The sequence below is a fragment of the Scyliorhinus torazame genome, chromosome 17 (assembly GCF_047496885.1).
Source record: "Scyliorhinus torazame isolate Kashiwa2021f chromosome 17, sScyTor2.1, whole genome shotgun sequence".
Lineage (NCBI taxonomy): Eukaryota > Metazoa > Chordata > Chondrichthyes > Carcharhiniformes > Scyliorhinidae > Scyliorhinus > Scyliorhinus torazame.
Window position 1 is genome coordinate 57,905,867 of NC_092723.1, and position 21,411 is coordinate 57,927,277.

Below are 21,411 nucleotides of genomic sequence, written 5' to 3' on the forward strand. Positions count from 1 at the left end.
AAACCTAAATGTCAGCCACTGTAGAAATATGATTTCTACACAAGCCAGTGAGACCACAAGTAGCTTCACATATACAAAAATATGGGTGGTATTCTACCTTGCCACTCAGATAAGAATGTCTAGACTAGTTTTACTTGGGGCCCCTGCAGCTGGGACAAGATCTCAAATTTTCACCAAATTAGGTTAGATTAAGGGTCACCGTTTACTGCATCGCCCACTCTTTATTGCACAATATATATTATTGTAAATATTTCACTTAGATTATAATCTGGAATAAATCAAGGGGATTCAGATGATTTTATCAAGATTTCTTAGCCATATTATTCTCACAGAATCACATGATTATGAAGGCGCAAGAGGAGGCCATTTGGCCCATCGTTCCTTCACCTGCTCAAGCTAAAGGTTTGTTGCTGCTGGTGGAGTGTCATTTATGCTGATGATGGGAACCATATGTTGTCCAAGTCATGGGAGTCAATCCTATGACTAAAAAACATTTCAAATGAAGATTAACTATCTGATTCCCAGAGATCAACTGGTATCCAGGGTGAACTTGATCCCAAAATGGATTTCTTCTGGGTGCTCCGGTTTCCTCCCACAGTCCACAGATGTGCAGGTTATGTGGATTGGTCATGCTAAATTGCCCCTTAGTGTCCAGGGATGTGCAGGTTAGATTATGGGTTCACAGAGATAGAGTTGGGCAGGAAAGTGGGCCCAGGTAGAGTGTTCTTTTGGAGGGTCGATGCAGACTCGATGGGCTGAATGGCCTCCTTCGACACTGTAGGGATTCAGTGGTGCTATTACCAACCCATTACCCACTTAGATGGAATTCTGAGACGCTGGCAGAATAAAAAATCCACATCGCATCACTGATCCAACATGGAAGAACCTGACTTCATGCTCCCTCAGAAACAGAGGGCAACAATCAGCCCAATCTGCATAGGGCGTGGGCAATGTGGCGACCCACTCTGTAAGTGGGAGCTGAGGGTCGACCTGAAATGTGATTCTGGCTGTGAGTCCCTCACCATGGCTCACATCAGCTTTCCCACCATGGCTCACATCAGCTTTCCCACTAAGATCTGTTGCAGGAGGCATCCATTTTCTCCCCTTGTCGTCAAGAAACCGCTGAATGGATAGTTAAACTAGACATCCCATTGTAAACTTTGATGTATATGAAAGTCATAACTAGCATCCAAACTGAACCACATGCATGGATCCTGTCCTTTTTTTAATACAAAACCATCTTAAATTTTCACAAGGAAAGGAAGTAATTTGAAGTGATTTTGCTTTGAAATTTTTCAAGAGCGTCCTTCGATTTTTGGTGATTGTATAAATTATTTTCTCTCTCCACAATTTACAGAATACCTTGCAGTAGGACTGTCCTCCGTGAAACGAAAACGTGGGAATTACCTGCTTGAAACACTTAAATCGATATTTGAACAATCCACAAATGAAGAGCTGACTGAGATGGTGGTGGTCGTACACTTGGCTGACTTTGACATGGCGTGGAATGCACAAGTGGTTCAGGATATTTCCAGAAAATTTGCTCATCATATCATCTCAGACCACCTGGTTATTATTCATGCTCCCAAATTGTACTATCCACCTCTATACGGCCTGAAACGAAATTATAACGACCCAGCTGATCGTGTGACTTTCAGGTCAAAACAGAATGTTGACTATGCTTTCCTGCTCAATTTCTGTGCAAATTTATCAGATTATTACCTAATGCTGGAGGATGATGTTCAATGTGCCCGTTCTTTCTTAACTGCAATTAAGAAAGTCCTTGCTTCCAAAGAAGGCTCCTATTGGGTGACCTTGGAGTTTTCCAAGTTAGGATATATTGGAAAACTTTACCATTCGACTGATCTTCCGAGGTTGGCACACTTTCTGCTGATGTTTTACCAAGAGATGCCGTGTGACTGGTTGCTAACTCATTTCCGAGGCCTTCTCACCCAAAAGGATGTCCTCCGCTTTAAGCCTTCCCTATTTCAACACATTGGATATTATTCCTCTTTCAGAGGGACAGAAAATAGGTTAAAGGATGATGACTTTGAAGAGGATTTCTTTGATATTCCTGACAACCCACCAGCGATGATCTACACAAGTCTCAAAGTATTTGAGAACTACGACCCCAGCAAAGCCTACAGCAATGGCGATGAGTACTTTTGGGGAAAATCGCCCACCGCTGGAGACCACTTCACTATTATATTTGTGAAGCCTATAAACGTTACCAGAATCCACGTAGTCTCTGGTTCAGAGGACAGGCATAATGATATTCTTCACTCTGGGATCCTTGAAATTGGAAAGCATCCAAAAGTGACCCAGAAGGGTAAAGATTGCACAGACTATGTTAAACTAAATGAGTTCCAAAAGGGACTGTGGGATAAAAAAGATATCAGTTCCATTATTAATTTCAGTGTCGACTGTGTACGAATATACATAACAAACAGTCAAAAAGACTGGCTAATTATTAGAAGCATTAGTATTTGGACAAAGCACAGCAATCTACTATGACAAAATACACCCTCTAATTTATAGTTTTCATCCATGATATTTAATGTAATGTAGGGTGAAGTTGTATGGCCCCCTCCTGTCAAAAATCCATTGGATGTTTGAACAGCTCACTGTATTTTCCACCCCACCGCAGCAGACCCATAAAATTCCACCCATAGTTTCATGACTATCTTACCAAAGTGGTCACTTTAATACAAGTGAGCCTAAACAGTGAATGTTATCAGCCTATTCAACTAAGGAGTGCCAAAGCCAAGCTCAGCTAACTCCTAATGCAAATCCTATTTTTAGGAGTGCTTGGTCGCCAATGATCAAGAGCAAACCCTGGTTAATTTAGAACCTCTACCACCACCCCATCCAGCCCAGGGATATCGAAACCAAAACATTATCTTTAAAGCAACAAGGTACTAGTTAGTGGGTGCCAGTTTGGGGATATTGATTAGAACTGAATGGATCAACTATTTTTTTCTGATGTATAAGAACTTTTATACAATGAAAATAGTTCCATACGACCACTTTAGAAAGGTTTTTGAATACCAAGCTACCTGCAGCCAACCAACATTCCCTATCAAATGGTTAATTCCAAATGTATTCCGCAGTGCAGCAGGCAGTGATATCAAAAGAAACGTCTATTTACTGGATGCCATATGTTATCACTTTTTAAGCCATCATTGCAGTATGACCCTTCGCTCTGGAATTAAGTGATCGTCAGACCATCGGCTTAAATGTTTCGGCATCGAACTGGCACCGAACACATGCCCTCCATTTCTGATCACTCGGGTGATTTAGTAATCTGATTGGGAACGAGAAAAAAAAGGGCCAGGTCAAGTTGATAATGCCAGGGACCAAGTTATAATTGATGGAAACATTTGAAAAATTTACAGCAATACCCTCAAAATATTGCGTATATCTGATCACCTGCTTCCTCCGTCATCCGCTATTAATAAGCACAATGCAAATGCGGCATATATGTGGAAATCTTGTAAAAGCCGAGATTGCTGGGCAATAGTATCTTGTTTATAGAATTTACAATGCAGAAGGAGGCCATTCGACCCATCGAGTCTGCACCGGCTCTTGGAAAGAGCACCCTATCCCCATAACCCAGTAACCCCACCCAACACTAAGGGCAATTTTGGACACTAAGGGCAATTTATCATGGCCAATCCACCTAACCCGCACATCTTTGGCCTGTGGGAGGAAACCGGAGCACCCGGAGGAACCCACGCGCACACGGGAAGGATGTGCAGACTCCGTACAGACAGTGACCCAAGCCAGAATCTAACCTGGGACCCTGGAGCTGTGAAGCAATTGTGCTATCCACAATGCTACCGTGCTGCCCTGGTTGTTTGTTCAGAGGTTGTTTGTTCAGAGCAAAGAAGCATGAGGGAACTGGAACTTGTTTCCCACCCAACCCAACTTCATCACCCCCCCCCCCCCCCCCCCCCCGGACCAACCAGAGGTTAAAATCTCTCGTCATTCAAACTCCGTTGTCGAAAAGGTGAAGGTTTGGACACCGGTGTACATACAATCTCTCCCGGGAGTGCAAGAGACTGCCAGGTTGAGTCTCTCGTTGCAGAGGTACACTTGCATTATCCAATCAGGAATTGCTGGCCACGAGGGTCGTCCCCAACACTGTGGGATGGATTTTCTCTTTGGAGGTGGAAAACGGAAGTTGGATCTGTTTCTGGGTCCTGAGCCTGCTCCCAGGGAGAAATAATTGATGACCTGTGCACTTCCTTGATTGGCATGGCGACCGGTTCCATGCCCAATTAAAGGCGACTGGTGGGCTCACCAGGGAAGGCATGTAAACTTGCTTGGAGCATTGGCACCCCTGCGTGCCACTGGCTGTCTGCTGTCAGGTAGTTAAACCGCACCCCAACCTCCCAGTCGGCCTTCTTTGACTACCCTTAACAGGGCTCCTGATTAAGCCTAATCGGCTACCCTCCTCGTGAGACCAGACAGCCTTGCTGGATTCCGAATCCGCCTCCCTTCAAATGGGCAACAGCGGTAATGGGGTTAGGCAAACGGCATTGGTATTTCTGAACTCCCTTTGACCTCTGCCCCCGACCTCCGGGCCTGAAAATGCCCTGTATCTCAAGTTGACAGAACAAGACAATGGATCTCACAAAGGGGGGGGGGGGGGCGGCATCAGGAAACTTTGTACTTTTGAGTAATTCTACAAATCATCAAATGGTTGTGGTTGAGCTACCTGGAAGGTGAGTTTCATTTCACTAGAAGTTTGATTTTTACATATATTGAGAAAGCAAGGGTAGTAGATGGAATATCCAACCATGTGAAAGAGATTCATGGTCTTTTCTGCAATGTTGATATCGGTGAGAATTGTATATATTTGTACAAACTTTTTACGCTGATTCAAAGAATGCCTTTATCTTGATGTATTGTACCAATCGATGATGAATGTGATTATTACTGTTTTCAAAAAAACTTTGTAAATTAAGAACTTTATTCATAAATTCCTACGAATATGGAAATGTTTACTCTTGTGCTTTTAAAAAAAATTAAAGTGAAAACAAGCAGCGGTTTAAATGTTTGAGAATGAATTATAACCATAATCCATTATAGTTCAAATGGGGTGTTCACTGGTGGCTGAAGTGGCCCACCATTGGCAGGCGGCAGGATCTTTCGGTTCCGCCGATAGCTTTGAGGTTTTGCATGCCTCGTACCCTTCATCGTTGGGAAATGCACCGCGCGGGGGGGGGGGGGGGGGGGGGGCGGAGCGGAGAGGTCACCATCGGCGGGACCGGACTATCCCTCCAGTGGGAAGAGTCAGAAGATTTTGTTCCCTATACCATATTGTAACGAATTGTTTTCAAAATGTACCTCTTTTGTCTCATTTTCTACTGTTCCAAAGAATACAAATTATTGTTATAGACAGATAGTACATACCTAATACAGTCCATTCCACTCAAGCATACAAGATCTTTTTACGATTTTTATCGTTACACATGAAGTGTCCTATAACCAAAAATAATTATACTTTGGAATTATTGCGCTCTATTGATATTATACAGGAAGGTGCCAAGATTATTTTCATTTCAATGCTGGCCAAAGTTTAAAAAAAAAAAAATAACTTTAGAGTACCCAATTATTTTTTTTTCCAATGAAGGGGCAATTTAGCGTGGCCAATTCACCTACCCTGCACATCTTTGGGAGACACAGGGAGAATGTGCGAACTCAACACGGACAGTGACCCAGGTTCGGGATCGAACCCGGGTCCTCAGTGCCATAGAAAGCAGTGCTAACCACTGCGCCACCGTGCCGCCCACCAAAGTTAAAAGTATGTTATTCCATAGAAGGTTAATTATATCTGCCTGCAGTAGCATTATCAGGCAGATTGTTAAACATTCTGGGCTAAATTAACCCGCAACAGGTCACAATGTAGGATTTAGAATGCACTGATAATTTGAAAATGGTTTGTATTGCCAAGGTGATGCAGGTTACTTTGAATCCATTGTTCCCAAAGCTGTCCCACCATTGGCTTTTTCTCATGTCGGGTCTGGGTCTGTTGTAGACTATTTGATAGCCAACAAATGACTATGATTAGTCAACAATCCTATTACTATTGTATATTTGACTGCCAGCATGATAGACAGCCATCTGGAAGGGCCTTTCTTTTCTGTCCTAGGTCAGATTGCAAAATGCTTTTAAGGCTACCTTTATATTACTTGATATCCATGCCAGTGCCTCCTGCTCCTGGAACCTAAGGGTGAGATTTAACAAAATGCTTCTAAGTGTGGCAGCGAGCGGGAATTGCCACGAGCTTCCCGACGCTCGACCCAGCGAGGCCGTCACTGCTATAAAACGTTAATTGGTCAATTTCAAGAGGCCCCACAGGTTTCCCGCCACAAATGGTGGTCTTGCCGGCTGATTCGCTGGGACCACGACTGCCAGTCCCCCGCTAACAAAGGGAGAGCAGCACTAAAACCGCTCCTGCACAGACAACCCCACTCAGCTCGCAGCCATGCCTCCGAGAAGACCAGCCCCCCACCAGGCGGAGAACCGGTGTGGGGGCGGCGCCGTCCTTTTGGTCGTAAGGCTAAACACATGCTCCGGACATAGCCTCAAAATTGGAGAAACCAGCCCAGAGTTCCTGTAGATGCTGAATTATCAAGATGTTAACAGACGTGAGCAAAGGATAATTAACAGTAGTGTTTATAACAGTCATAAACTGGTCCACTGATTTGTATAACTGACTATTGTAAAATCCTCTTTAGTTTTGCTGACGGTTTGGGAATCTTGTTCTGCAATTTTGTCATTCATGTCATTTTGGCATGTAAAATGTAAAGCTGTGGACTTGGTCATGGACCACTTGTGTGTGTGAGCGTGCGAGTGTGTCCTATTCCTTTACTATGATACGCAAACCACACAAGCGTTTTATAAGATTTATGAAATGCATTTGTGAAAAGAAATTCAGCAAATAACAGTTTTGAAGAGTAGATGGGGAATTGGAAGAGAAAATACTTTGTTCAACTGAAAATAGATCAGAGTGTGTGTTTGTTAAAATGCAAACTCTTCCCTGACTATCAGCTGCATTCAATTACTTCGGTCCCAGCTATTTCTGCCTTGAGTGCTGAAAGGACCATGAATTTGGGACTGAATCTCTTTAATTTGAGAGGGAGCCTCTCCTCTCTCATTGAACTGATAAGGAGTCAGATTTTGCAGAATCATTTTGACCATTACCCCACCAGTCCTTGTTCTCCACTGTGACTTTTAAAGTTTTACAATCAAATGTCTAAAGGACAAATATTGACCGAAATTCAGTAAAATAAACTACTGGCTCATTTAAAGTAATAACATCAACTTTTATTCTTAGAGATGATCCGCTCGTGGTTAATGTCCTCAGGGGAATAATTTACTAGGAGCCAGTTAGATGAAAATCTGAGCAACTAGATGTAAGGCACAGATGCACAATAACAAAATTGAATCCGGCATATAATCCACCACATTTCTGGACCTCTTCAGCTCTGAAGAAGAGTCATTCGGACTCGAGACGTTAACTCTGTTTCTCTCTCCACAGATGTTGCCAGAGTTGCTGAATCTTTCCAGAAACTTCTGTTTTTATTTCAGATTTGCAGCATCTGCGGTATTTTGCTTTTAACAAAATTGAATTGCTGCAGCCAGCACACTGCCAGTCATTTTAGGACCATGGTACATTATTCAACATGGACACTGGCCATAATTTGCATGTTTTTTTTCTCTTTATCTTTCAATAATTTTATTACCTGCCCTGGAAACAAATCTCAAACCCAACTCCGACTTTGTAACATTCTCTTGCAGATGGCTAACAATTTCTCATTGGTTTGATTTGAGATCCCCAGGTAAATGAATCTATGATCTCGCAGCTACTTTCCAGCAATAATGTAATAATGTATCTGGTATGGTGGCCCTGCTTTTTTTCGGGATTACTGCAGAATAGCATAAGCTAGCTAGCTAATTCTGGCTCCTAGGGCGGGATTCTCCGACCCCCCCGCCGGGTGGGAGAATCGCCGGGGGTCGGCGTGAATCCTGCCCCCCAAACACCGGCCCGGCGTGAGTCGCGCCGCCCACCTCGGAGAATGGCGGGGTTCGGTGCTATTCAATGGGCGCCGGGGCCGCCCGAAGTCTCCGGCCCACGATGGGCCGAAGTCCCGCCCGTCTGTAGCCGGTCCCGCTGGCGTACATCAGAGTAGGTCCCTTACCAGCGGGACCTGGCGGCGCGGGTGGGCTCCAGGGTTCCTGGGGGGTCATCTGGCCCCAGGAGGTGCCCCCACGGTGGCCTGGCCCGCGGCCTGGGCCTACCGATATGCGGGCGGGCCTGTGCCGTGGGGGCATTCTATTTCTCCGCATCGGCCTCTGTGGTCCTCCGCGATGGCCGATGCGGAGACGAACCCGCCTGCGTATGCACGGGGATGATGCCAGCACGCACTGGCACTCCCGCGCATGCGCCGACTCGCGCCATGCGCAGGCCCTTTGGCGCCAGTTGGCGTGGCGCCAAGCCCCTATCCCGCCGGGGCGGGCCTAGACCCTGAAGGTGCGGAGGATTCCTTTGGGGCAGCCCGACGCCTGAGTGGTTCACGCCACTCTGTCCTGCCGGAACCCCCCGCCCCACTGGGTATGGGAGAATCCCGCCCCTTAATCCCGCAGCAGACTCCTAGACACAGTTTGTCTTTTTTGTAAACTTCACAAACTTTTGGCTTATGGAGTTTCTCTTTCTAAACAAAACTGTCAGGAGAAGAAACTACTACATTATATCCCAATGTGTTCACTCCAAACCTTCAATGTGTCATTCAACCCTCCCTTGATCCCATTGTCTCACAATTCTGCATATTACACAGAATATAATAATCTTTATTGTGAAGAGTAGGCTTACATTAATACTGCAATGAAGTGACTGAAAAGCCCCTAGCCGTGGAGTTTGCACATTCTCCCCGTGTTTGCGTGGGTTTCGCCCCCACAACCCAAAGATGTGCAGGCTAGGTGGATTGGCCACGCTAAATTGCCCCTTAATTGGAGAAAATGAATTGGATACGCTAAAAAAAAAATTTGAACGCCCCAAGTCAGCACATTCTGTCACCTGTTCGGGTACACACAAGGAGAATTCAGAATGTCCAAATTACCTAACAGCACGTCTTTCGGGACTTGTCGGACGAAACCCACGCAGACACGGGGAGAACGTGCAGACTCCGCACAGACAGTGACCCAAGCCGGGAATCGAACCTGAGACCCTGGTGCCTTGAAGCAACAGGATAACCACTGTGCTACCGTGCCACCCACATGATAGTAAGTTAGCACTGCTGCATCACAGTGCTGGGCCCGGGTTCAATTCCGGCTTTGGATGACCGTGTGGAGTTTGCACGTTCTCCCTGTGTCCACGTGAGCTTCCTCTGGGTGTTCCGGTTTCCTTCCAGAGTCCAAAGATGTGCAGGGTAGGTGGACTGGCAATGCTAAAATTGCCCCTTTGTACTAAAAGATGGGCTGGCTAGGTGGGGTAATGGGGATAGGGTGCAGAGTGACCCTAGTTAGGGTGCTCTTTCAGAGGGTAGGTGCAGACCCGATGGTCTGAACAACCTTCTTCTGCACTGTAGAGATTCTGTGTGCAATGATTTTGTTTTCTATTCATTCACGTGGTGTTCACATCCCTAATTGCCTTGAGGTGTGTGTTTAACTGCTTTCAAGAATCACTGCAGTCCACGTGGATTCCAGTTTTTCACGGCAGTATGCTACACCTGAGTGATCTGCCAGACTATTTCGGAGGGAAGGGAAGGGAAGGGTCAACCACATTTCTGTAGATTTGGAGTCCTGCTTAAAGACAGGAGATTTCCTACCTTAAGGGACATTAGTGAATCAGTTTGGGCTTTGACAACAATCCAGTAGTTTCAAGGTGCCAAGACTGACATTGATTCAATTTAAATTCCCCAACTAGACGGTAAGATTTGAACTCGGACTTCCGGTGGCGCCTGCGAGCGGGCGCGGCGCGTTCAGTAGAAGCTCCCGCCGGTCTGCGATATCGTGGTCCTTTTCGGGGGGGGGGGTTCCCCGCAAATTTGTTGGGAAAAAATAAACCTCTCCGAGGTCGGCCCTGCCTCCCTTGCCCTGTGATGGCGTCAAAGCTCCATTTACGGAGCCGGAGGGTTGAAAGGGCGGAAGGGGAGAGACTGGTCCCGGTGGGTTTGGCGGGGCAGCTGCAGGTGGGGGAGGAACGGGGATCGCGACTTGTTCCCCAAGGAGCATCCTGAAAGCCGAAGGGCTCAAAGAGCACGGAGAGGAAAAGAGAATTTTTTTTTTCTCTCTCCTGAAAACTTGAAGGAAGCAGCGGGGGCGTAGCCAAACGAAGGCCGAGGCTGCAGGCCCGAAGCCAGGGCGCGATGTAGGTGAGATGTCCCACATCGGATGGCTCCCGCCTAGAATGTGGTAAGGTCCCAGGGAAATTCTGGAGGAATACAAAAAAAAAAGAGAAAGAAGTTTTAAAGAAATTTGAGAGAGAAGAAGGAAGGAAGAGTGAGAAAAAGGAAAAATAATAAGCCGTGAAAGAATGCGAAAGGCAGCGTCGAGGAAGGAAACGCGGGCTCGCTGTTGAATGAGAAGATGAGCAAACGTGCTGACAAGATGGCGGAGGCTGGACCGCATGGTGGGGCCGCACTACTTACAGTGGAGAAGATGACTGAGGTGATGGCGGTGGAGCTGGAAAAGCAGTTTGCGAGGCACATGGAGGCTTTGAGGAAGGAGATGGCGGTCGCATTGAAGTCATTGGTGGAGGAGCCAATCGCCCCGGTGAGAGTAGCTGTGGCAAAGACATCGGCCGAGGTGAGAGAGCTGGGCGAGAAGATGAAGGAAGTGGAGGAGGCCGCGTCGCAGCACAGCGACCAGCTCACTTCGATGGGGGACGAGCTGCGGAGGGCGGTGGAGGTCAACAGAGGGCTCCAAGCAAAGCTTGAGGACTTGGAGAACCGCTCGAGGGAGAACCGCTCGAGGTGGCACAATCTAAGAATTGTGGGCTTGCCCGAAGGGATAGAGTGTCCAAGGCCGGCAGATTTCTTCGCTAAAACGTTGGCGGAGCTGACGGGGGAGGGTGAGAACCCCGCTCAGTACGAACTGGACCGAGCTCATCAGTCGTTAAGGCCAAAGCCCAAAGTGAATGAGCCGCCAAGAGCAGTAATCATCTGTTTCCATAAGTACTGCATGAAGGAGAAGGTGTTAAACTGGGCGAAGCAGAAGTATGGGCTTGAGCAGGTGGAAATGTTTAGATACATGCAGGTTCGAGATTTTGCTAGAATGGAGTTACAGAACTTCCCAGAGGAGCCCACCTCTACATTGCTGGAGGAGGTGCAGACGACAGGGGGACTGGAGAAGGGGGTAGTGTCAGCGGTCTACGGAGCTATTTTGGAAGAGGAGAAGGCGCCACTGGAAGGGATCAAAGCAAAGTGGGAGGAAGAGTTGGGAGAGGATATTGAGGAGGGGTTCTGGTATGAGGTGATCCGGAGAGTGAATGGCTCCACCTCGTGCGCGAGGTTGGGGCTGATACAGCGGAAGGTGGCATATAGAGCACACCTCACAAGGGCGAGGATGAGCCGGCTCTTTGAGGGGGTAGAAGATGTGTGTGAACGTTGCAGGGGAGGCCCCGCTAATCACGTTCACATGTTTTGGTCCTGTCCAAAGATAGAAGATTACTGAAAGGAGGTTTTTAAGGTAATTTCTAAAGTGGTGCCCGTGAAACTGGACCCGGGCCCCCGGGACGCCATATTCGGGGTGTCGGACCAGCCAGGGTTGGAAACGGGTGCAGAGGCAGATGTTGTAGCCTTTGCCTCGTTGATCGCCCAAAGGCGGATCCTGATGGGTTGGAGAGCAACCTCCCCACCCTGTGCTCTGGCGTGGCGGGGGGATCTGTTGGAATTCTTGACTCGTGAGAAGGTTAAATTTGAACTGAGGGAAAGGACAGAAGCGTTCTACAATTCATGGGCATTATTCATTATGCACTTTCAAGAACTGGATAACATCGAACATTAGTTGGGGGGGTGGGTGAGGGGGTTTGGGGGGAAGGGGGCGATGGGTGTTAATGGTGACTATGGGTGATTCCTGATTCCTTTTTGTCAGTTTATGTGAACATGCGGGCTAATGTTTGGGGTTTGGTGGGAGGATGGGATTGTTGTTATTACTGATTATTGTTTATTGTTGGTGGGTGTAAATTTGGGAGAAAATGCGAAAAAGGAGATTAAAAAATATTTTTTTGAAAAAGGTAAAATTTGAACTCATAAGATATAGGAGCAGAATTAGGCCATTCGGCCCATCAAGTCTGCTCCGCTGTTGTTGGATTGCTAGTCCGGTGACATAACCACTATGCCACTGTGCCCATGGCCCATTTTAAAATGTAATATCAAATGTTTGAAATTTCATAAGCTTACAGAAAATACTTTTTTTTTTAAACAGGACAATCATGTTCATGAGGCTCAAGGCAGCAAACACTGTTTCAAAACAGAAAACAATGAACCCAGTAGGCCTAAAAACCTCTGCAGGGAAAGGAAGACTTCCTAAATGTTTGTTTTTAAAAATCCCTGTAAACAATTCCAGTTCTGGGGAAAAGACTCCACCCTAACTATGAATCTTATTTCAGATATTGACAGATCTGAGTGTTACCAATAATTTCATTGTTCCTTTTGAAATTCTTTTAACAAAGGTTCAAAGTCTCTCTCTGGATTGCAGTAGCCGGCAGTCCAGCTCTAAACCCCTCACTTCTTTAATCCCTGACTAAAGAAGGCATTGTATTAAAAATTGGGGCCTATACACGGTGACCTCTTTTGAAAATAACGTAGAATCAAATGGTACAGTTTTGACGGGTTAGTTTTATTGCAAAATCCTTTTTTTTTCAATAAGGTGCGGCTATGAGATATTGAGAAGTTATAGGGTGGTGGTGAGGGCTTAAGTGGGTCGGTGCACAATCGATGGGCTGAATGGCCTCCTTCTGCACTGTAAGTTCTATGTTCTTTCAGATTTTTAGTTGTTTTCTTTTGGGAAGATTTATGCTCTTGGGCTTCAGAGTAGTTTTATGTTTCAGAATAGGATTTTACATACAACTGTACTTTGGAAAGTTCTTAAAATTTCCAGTAAAATAATTATTTTCTGTGTGTACCTTTCCTATCCATAATCTGGTATTGAAATAAACTAATTTGCTTACATCTGCATTTGTATTCCTTTTAGCAGGTAAGGTGGTGAGAATATTAAAAGTAGTGTACCTTGAATCATTTTCTTCCATTCTAATTCAAGATTTTTTAAAAAGAAATTTAGAGTACCCAATTCATTTTTTCCAATTAAGGGGCAATTTAGCATGGCCAATCCACCTAGCCTGCACATCTTTGGGTTGTGGGGGCGAAACCCACGCAAACACGTGGAGAACGTGCAAACTCCACATGGACAGTGACCCAGAGTCAGGATCGAACCAGGGACCTCGGCACCGTGAGGCAGCAGGGCTAACCCACTGCGCCACCGTGCTGCCCACTAATTCAAGATTTTAACCGAGTCCACCCTGATCTCATCGCCACAATTGAACCAAATGTGACTTTACCCTTGACAGGATGGGCTAAGGCACAGATTTCAACATTAAAGTCTTTCCACAGTTGTCCAGCCGTAAAGGTGCTTTGAAAGATGTGGAATGACCCTGCACAGCTCATGTTTGCCCTACGACCCCTGGCTTGAGTCGGAGAACTCTTCCACTGAAAAATATTTTTCCTGATGCCTGGCTCTGGATCTGAGCAAGGAGTGTGTGTGTCCTTGTCCCTCTACTCTGCTGTTTTTTTTTTAATACTGCTCACCCATATTATCTTCTCGTTTGGCAGATCTGCTTTTGCTAGCATTTTCTGTTTTTATTTCAGATTCCCCAAGCATCTGTTTCTCTTTTTGTTCAGGATAGTTTGAACATTGAGAATGGTTGCATTAATCAGACGGATGCTGTATAAATGAGGTGAAAATCTCTCTACCTCTTTTCCTACTTGAGTAGCTTGTTAAAATGTTAATGAAGGACCTTGTTGATTGTATACGGGGAACCTTAACAAAATGATCAACAAAAGTAGAGTGTTGAACACACACATTACAGCAGTAAGATAATTGTCGACCCTCTACTGCTGCTAATATCCAGATAATTGATTTTTATTTAGCTTTTAGCAAAGCCAGTTACATAAATAGCACACCTCATCCATCATAATGAGGTAACTACATTAAAAAAAATGAAATTGCTTACCATAGGAAAAAAAACAACCGAATCTGTCACTAGGCAACCTGCTATGCGTCTGTAATAGTTCTAACTACTCTTTTTCATATCGCTGTACAATAGACTTTCAAACCAAATTCTCCGAATTCTCCACTGCTTCCTGTGCTAATGATTTTAAAGGGTGCCTCTTCTTACTAAAATATGTTTTTCCTGTTGGTAATGTAAGATAGCATCCAGGTAAAGGGAACAGCTTTGTAAATCAATGACTGAATTAACATCTATCTGCAGTCTGCCATGGAGTTGTAGGTCTACATAGGATATTTGGCAACAAAACAGATCTTGAAATGAAATGAAAATCGCTTATTGTCACAAGTAGGCTTCAAATAAAGTTACTGTGAAAAGCCCCTAGTCGCCACATTCCGGCTCCTGTTCGGGGAGGCTGGTACGGGAATCGAACCGTGCTGCTGGCCTGTCTTGGTCTGCTTTAAAAGCCAGCGATTTAGCCCAGTGTGCTAACCCAGCCCCTTTCGGCCCAGCTTGTCCACTGGTGCCCCCACGGTGGCCTGGCCCGCGATCGGGGCCCACCAATCCACGGGCGGGCCTGTGCCGTGGGGGCACTCTTTTCCTTCCGCCTTCGCCATGGTCTCCACTATGGCGGAGGCGGAAGAGACCCCCTCCACTGCGTATGCGCGGGGATGCCGTGAGCGGCCGCTGACGCTCCCACGCATGCGCCGCACGGCAAAGTCATTTCCGCGCCAGCTGGCGGGGCACCAAAGGCCTTTCCCGCCAGCTGGCAGGGCGGAAATCAGTCCGGCGCGGGCCTCGTCCCTCAAGGTGAGGGTTCGGCCCCTCAAGATGCGGAGAATTCCGCACCTTTGGGGCGGCGCGATGCCAGACTGATTCGCGCCATTTTTGGCGCCGGTCGGCGGACATCGCGCCGATTGCGGAGAATCCCGCCCAATGTGTCAATTATTTGGCCATTCTCCAAATTTACTAATGTCTTCCTACAATCTAATGTATAATTTGGTGTTATCTTCAAATTTAGAAATTATGGTCAAAATTCTCCTATTTTAAGACTGCGGAGGCTGGCAGGATAATCCGGCCCGACCTCATTAATTATGCACCCAGGTGTTTTACTCCGAATTCAGTGGCGGGACGGCCTGGATGGTGCATGTCTACCATTGGGTCCAGATGCCATATTGCAAAGGTACCCAAAGTCACTGCCCCACTAATGAAGAAAGAAACTGGACCACCTGAAAATGAAGATGTATTTCCAAGAACATTCTGAGGCTGGAAGATGGAGCCCCTCCAGGACACCGAATCTGGAGGGTCCTCCTGCCGTTGCTCTCCAGACCCACAGCCATGATGTTCCAGGGTTGCTGGCGGTCTCCATCCTAGACTCCAGAGGCAGCCCCAGGCATTGTTCAAATGAGTCCCGATATCTGCACGCCACAACATTTCAAACGTGTTTCACGTCAGTGTGTTTTCTCACCAGCATCACTGTGAATCTGGCGTGGGGGGGTGGGCCTTCATCTGCCTTCCATCCAGTTTCACACTGGCCTCCAGAAGGTTTCCCAGCCTGCCATGGCGGGCACCACTGGAAGATCCCACTGTTAAATCACGCTAGCATGAAACCAATTTCCTGGCCTTGGAAAGGGTTCAGAGGAGGTTCACAAGAATGATCCCTGGAATGAAGAACTTGTTATATGTTGAACGGTTGAGGAGTCATTTCCGGCCAGCTGGCGGGGCACCAAAGGCCTTTCCCGCCAGCTGGCAGGGCGGAAATCAGTTTGGTGCGGGCCTAGACCCTCAAGGTGAGGGTTCGGCCCCTCAAGATGCGGAGCCTTTGGAGTTTAGAAGGATGAGAGGGGATCTTATTGAAACTTTACAGGATACTGCGAAGTCTGGATAGAGTGGATGTGGAGAGGGTGCTTCCACTTGTAGGGAAAACTAGAACCAGAGGGCACCATCTCAGATTAAAAGGACAATCCTTTAAAACAGAGATGTGGAGGAATTTCTTCAGCCAGAGGGTGGTGAATCTGTGAAACTCTTTTCCACAGAAGGCTGTAGAGGCCAAATCACTGAGTGTCTTTAAGACAGAGATAGATAGGTTCTTGATTAATAAAGGGATCAGGGGTTATGGGGAGAAGGCAGGAGAGTGGGGATGAGAAACATTTCAGCCATGATTGAATGGCGGAGCAGACTCGATAATTCTGGCCTAATTCTGCTCCTATGTCTTGTGGTCTTATGGTCTGCCATAACCTGCCCTCTCACCTGCCGACGGGAGCTTGGAAGAATCCGGCCCTACATATTTGAGTCAAATTGTTAATGTGAATTGTGAGTAGCAGTGGTCCTTGTGGAACACCACTTCCCAACTTCTGCCACTCGGAATAATCACCCGTTACCCCACTCTCTGCTTTCCGTCTTGATGTCAGATAGTAATCCATTATGTCACTTTCTCTCCTGACACCACATGCTCTTGTCTTATCCATTCATCCAATATGGTGGTTCTTGTAGGTTTTTTGAAAATCCAGATAAGTTATATCTACTGCAATGCCATGATCTACTCTCCCTGTTCCATCCTCAAAAAATGTAATAAGGATGGCCAAACAAGATTTTCCCTTTTGGAAATCCATGCTGACTATTCACTATTACATCTCTGATTTCCGATGTTCTTCTCCTTTAGTAATGGAACATAGAACATACAGTGCTGAAGGTCATTCGGCACATCGTGTCTGCACCGACCAACTTAAGCCCTCACTTCCACCCTATCCCCGTAACCCAATAACCCCTCCTAACCTTTTTGGTCACTAAGGGCAATTTATCATTGCCAATCCACCTAACCTGCACGTCTTTGCACTGTGGGAGGAAACCGGAGCACCCGGAGGAAACCCACGCAGACATGGGGAGAACGTGCAGACTCCGCACAGTGACCCAGCGGGGAATCGAACCTGGGACCCTGGCTCTGTGAAGTCACAGTGCTATCCACTTGTGCTACCATACTGCCCGTAATGATTCAACTATTTTTATTTCCCTGCTCCATAATTCCCTAGACATGTTCTGTCCCCCTTTTAAATATAGCTATTACACTAGTTATCCACCAGTCCTCTCGCACTGCATCTTTTTCTAACCAATTATTAAATATGAGTAGTAATGAGCAGTAACTTCACTGGCGGGGAGGCGGGGACTATCGCTTCGGGACGTCTCGCTGTTTGAAATCCCGGGCTCGATTTAACTAAATGGGAACTATGTTCCAAAAGGAGCGCATTTAGCTGCACCTTGGGAACTGCACATTAGAGTGATACTAGCTGCCTCGCTCTAATATGCAGATTTGCCAAAAAGTGATTGCGCCCACAATTGGCAGGCTTCACATCGCGATGTCTCGCGAGATTGTGTTAGATCTCGCGAGGCGTGATGGGCGAGGTCGATCCCGAGAGCCGGGTCTCCTGTCGTTTACTGGCCACACTGCACCACTGCTTTTCGGGTGCAGTGTGGCTGATAAATCGCAGCCCCCGTTTTTTGGCTCGCATGATATTTTGCACTCCTGATGCCATTTCCGTCCATGGCAATGCGGGCAAAATCCCAACTCTGAATGCAATCCATCCAAACTTTGGATGGAACTCTCCCATTCCACCTTTGGCGGGATTGGTGGTGGGCAGGAGTGGAGAATCTCGCGTGTGCCAAAAAGTGGAAACGTCCTGACCGTAAAATTGCGTAGCAATTGTCACAATGACGGGGTAATGACAGGTCAGTCTTCCCGTTGGCGGGTGGCGAGAATGTAATTTGCATTAATTTGCATCTCATGAATGCTCATTAAAACAGCTGCCCGCCAGCATTCCGTCAGGTCTTCCAATCTTGTGTCACACCAGAATGAAATTACATTGACCCAAAACCAAATTGCTAATGAGTGGTCCTCAGCTAGCAAGAGGCTTTGGGGTGGGTGCCATAGCACTGTGCTGCTTCTGATGCAATGCTCACTTCTCTGCTGGGGCGGACCGACTCCTGCCATCCATGTCCATGCTGAGCTGGCCTTCATTGCCAATACCATTCTGCTGGGACTCTCCTGTGTCATCATCTCAAATCAGTACTGCGCCTGAGGCTGGGAAGTGAGTGGGAAGATTGGGGAGGGTGACGGTGAGTGGAATTGAATGTTTGTGAAAGGCGTAGCAAGGGAGAAGGTGAGTGGGATTGAATGTTTGTGAACGGGGTAGCAATCAAGTGTGCTGTTTGTTTCTAGATGGTGTCAAACTTCTTGAGTATTGTTGGAGCTGCACGTATCCAGGCAAGTAGAAAGTATTCCATCACACTCCTGAATTATGCTTTGCAGATGATAGCCAGGCTTTGGGGACTCAAGAGGTGAGATTCCCACCGCAGGATTCCAAGCCTTTGACCTGCCCTGGTAGCCACAGTATTTATATGGCTAGTCCAGTTCAGTTTCTGGTCAATGGTTACCCCCCCGATGTTTACAGTGGGGGATTCAATGATGATAATGCCATTCAATGTTAAGGGAAATGGTTAGATCCTCTCTTGTTGGAGATAGTCACTGTCTAGCACTTGTGTGGCATGGATGTTACTTGCCACTTGTCAGCCCAAGTCTGGATATTGTCCAGTTCTTGCTGCATATGGACACGGACGGCTTCTGTACCTGAGGAGTTGCAAATGGTGCTGAACATTGTGCAGTCATCCGCAAACATCTCCACTTCTAACATTATGATGGCAATGTTGAAAGCAGCTGAAGATGTTTACGCCCAGGACTGTTCTGTTCCAATTCCCAGTTCATGCTAAGTTTTCAGGCCTCAGCGCTCCAGGTTAGGGAAGGAGAATGATCATTTAAGCTGATCATTCTCCTCCATTTCCTACTGGAAGGTGCATACGTAAGGGCTTGAATGATGGCAAAATCAAAATTATCTCCTTTGCCTGAACAGTCAAATCAATGTTTTTGGGCTAATAGTCCAGCTCACAGCATAAACAATAGCATAAGAGGAATAACCACAGAACCTTATTCGGAAGCTATCTATTCAGAGAAAAAAAATCAGAGATGGGGAAATTGTTGAGCAAAGAGAATAAAAATTAAAATCCATGGGCGAAATTCTCCGACCCCCCCCCCCCCGGCCGGGTCGGAGAATCGCCAGGGGCTGGCGTGAATCCCGCCCCCGCCGGTTGCCGAATTCTCCACCATCGGATATTTGGCGGGGGCAGGAATCGCGCCGCGCCAGTTGGCGCCCCCCGCCCCCCGCGATTCTCCAGCCCGGATGGGCCGAAGTCCCGCCGCTAAAATGCTTGTCCCGCCGGCGTAAATTAAACCACCTACCTTACCGGCGGGACAAGGCGGCACGGGCGGGGTCCTGGGGGGTGCGCGGGGCGATCTGGACCCGGGGGATGCCCCCACGGTGGCCTGGCCCGCGATCGGGGCCCACCGATCCACGGGCGGGCCTGTGCCGTGGGGGCACTCTTTCCCTTCCGCCTCCGCCACGGTCTCCACCATGGCGGAGGCGGAAGAGACTCCCTCCACAGCGCATGCGTGGGAATGCTGTCAGCGGCCGCTGACGCTCCCGCGCATGCGCCGCCCGGAGATGTCATTTCCGCGCCAGCTGGCGGGGCACCAAAGGCCTTTTCCGCCAGCTGGCGGGGCAGAAATTCGTCCGGCGCCGACCTAGCCCCTTAAGGTTGGGACTCGGCCCACAAAGATGCGGAGCATTCCGCACCTTTGGGGCGGCGCAATGCCCATCTGATTTGCACCATTTTGGGCGCCAGTCGGCGGACATTGCGCCCTTTCCGGAGAATTTCGCCCCATGTTGTTAAGTCCTCATCCATCATAAAGATAAATATTTTGACAATTCTAGGATTAAATAAAAACCATTTGAGTTGAAACTGCACATGAGAGTTACTAGCCATGAATGCAGATACTATAAATCTGGAGATCAAAGATCAGTGTGAGTTCCAGAACAGTGCAGCAAACTGTAGAGCAATACTTCAAAAGCTACTCCAATTCTTTCCCCATCGGTTCCTCCACCAAGTGATCTATGAGCTTCAATTCTAAATGTCAAAAAGCTACTGGACCAGAGATTGCACCAGATGCAAACTTGATGCTGCTAGACATTTTAAAGCAAGGACTTCTGGATGCGGATTAGGAGAACAAACATCATTTTATCTCTTCCTGGCCTGGAGATGATGTGGCCAATTGTTTGACCTCAATAAAACTTGGATTCATGCCTGACAACATTTACAGAACAAAGCAACGTAAGCCGGAGATTCTGCTCAATTGGATCTGAATGTAGAATTCTTTAACGCAGTTTACGGGTGAGCACAGATCATGGAATTTATACAACAGGATTTGAATGGAAGGATTATCTGATGATTTAATACAAAAGATCTAATACAAAGGATTCTGAACATCTGCATGGAGTTATTCATTCCTGGCAGTACCAGGATACCTGGATGTCAGGTTGGCACTGCCAAGGGTTGGGCCCAAAGGGGGCTTTTCACATTAAATGGGGGTGGGGGTGGGAATGGGGGGTTAAAGGGGCCTCTAGATTGTTGGGGGACGAAGGAGGATGTTTAGAAAGTGGGGAAGGCCTGAAAGGGAGGGGTTGCAGAGATCAGGGCAGCCGGTCAAAATGGCGCCCCAATATATGAGGAGTCATCCCTGCTGGCGTGCTCGGCAAGGAGAAACTCCCCAAGGCCTAAAACCTGGCAAATTGCAGTGAATAGCGAGGTGAATCTCGTCGCTGTAGCTGCCAAGAAGCACCCTGCCAAACGCACACGAAAGCGGACTTTGTTTCATGTCCGCTAAATCGCACCCAATAGGTTTGTACTCTTGGGCCAGGCAAGGTCCCTCACCACTCAGAGAAATTTAATCTTAAAGATGATTTGCAGACTTGGTCAGGTGTAGATGTGGTGTATCTGAGCTTCCAGAAGGTTTAATACACAAGGTGAGATCTCACAGGATTGGGGGTAATTTATTAGCTTGGATAGAGGATTGGCTAACCAACTGAAAGTAGAGCATGGGGATAATTGGATCCTTTCCTGGTTGGCAAGTTGTAACTAGTGGTGTACCACAGGTTTAGGTCCTCAGGCTCCAACTATTTACAATATAAGGGACTTGCATGCAGGGATGGTACGTTCTTTAGCCAGATTTGCAGACGGCACTAAAATAGGTGGGAAAGTAAGTTGCAATGAGGAAATAAGAAATTTACAAATGG

General features: G+C 47.1%; 2 protein-coding genes and 1 long non-coding RNA gene across 6 annotated transcripts in view; 2 read left to right on the forward strand and 1 right to left on the reverse strand.

Annotated features, from left to right (window-relative positions):
* LOC140393884 (alpha-1,3-mannosyl-glycoprotein 4-beta-N-acetylglucosaminyltransferase C-like) overlaps positions 1-5,058 on the forward strand; it is a 241,478-nt gene extending 236,420 nt beyond the window's left edge. For all 4 annotated transcript variants that reach the window (XM_072480459.1, XM_072480460.1, XM_072480458.1 and 1 more), the window contains one exon: positions 1,358-5,058. In XM_072480459.1, coding sequence (XP_072336560.1) covers positions 1,358-2,514 — 1,157 coding nt within the window. In that variant the 3' untranslated portion in view covers positions 2,515-5,058. The remainder of the gene's footprint in view (positions 1-1,357) is intronic.
* LOC140393885 (tetraspanin-18B-like) overlaps positions 1-21,411 on the reverse strand; it is a 243,541-nt gene that overhangs the window by 64,589 nt on the left and 157,541 nt on the right. The window lies entirely within an intron of this gene.
* On the forward strand, positions 9,692-13,179 carry LOC140393886 (uncharacterized). The gene is made up of 2 exons (XR_011935764.1): positions 9,692-9,937; positions 12,436-13,179. It is a non-coding gene; the product is annotated as an uncharacterized lncRNA (long non-coding RNA).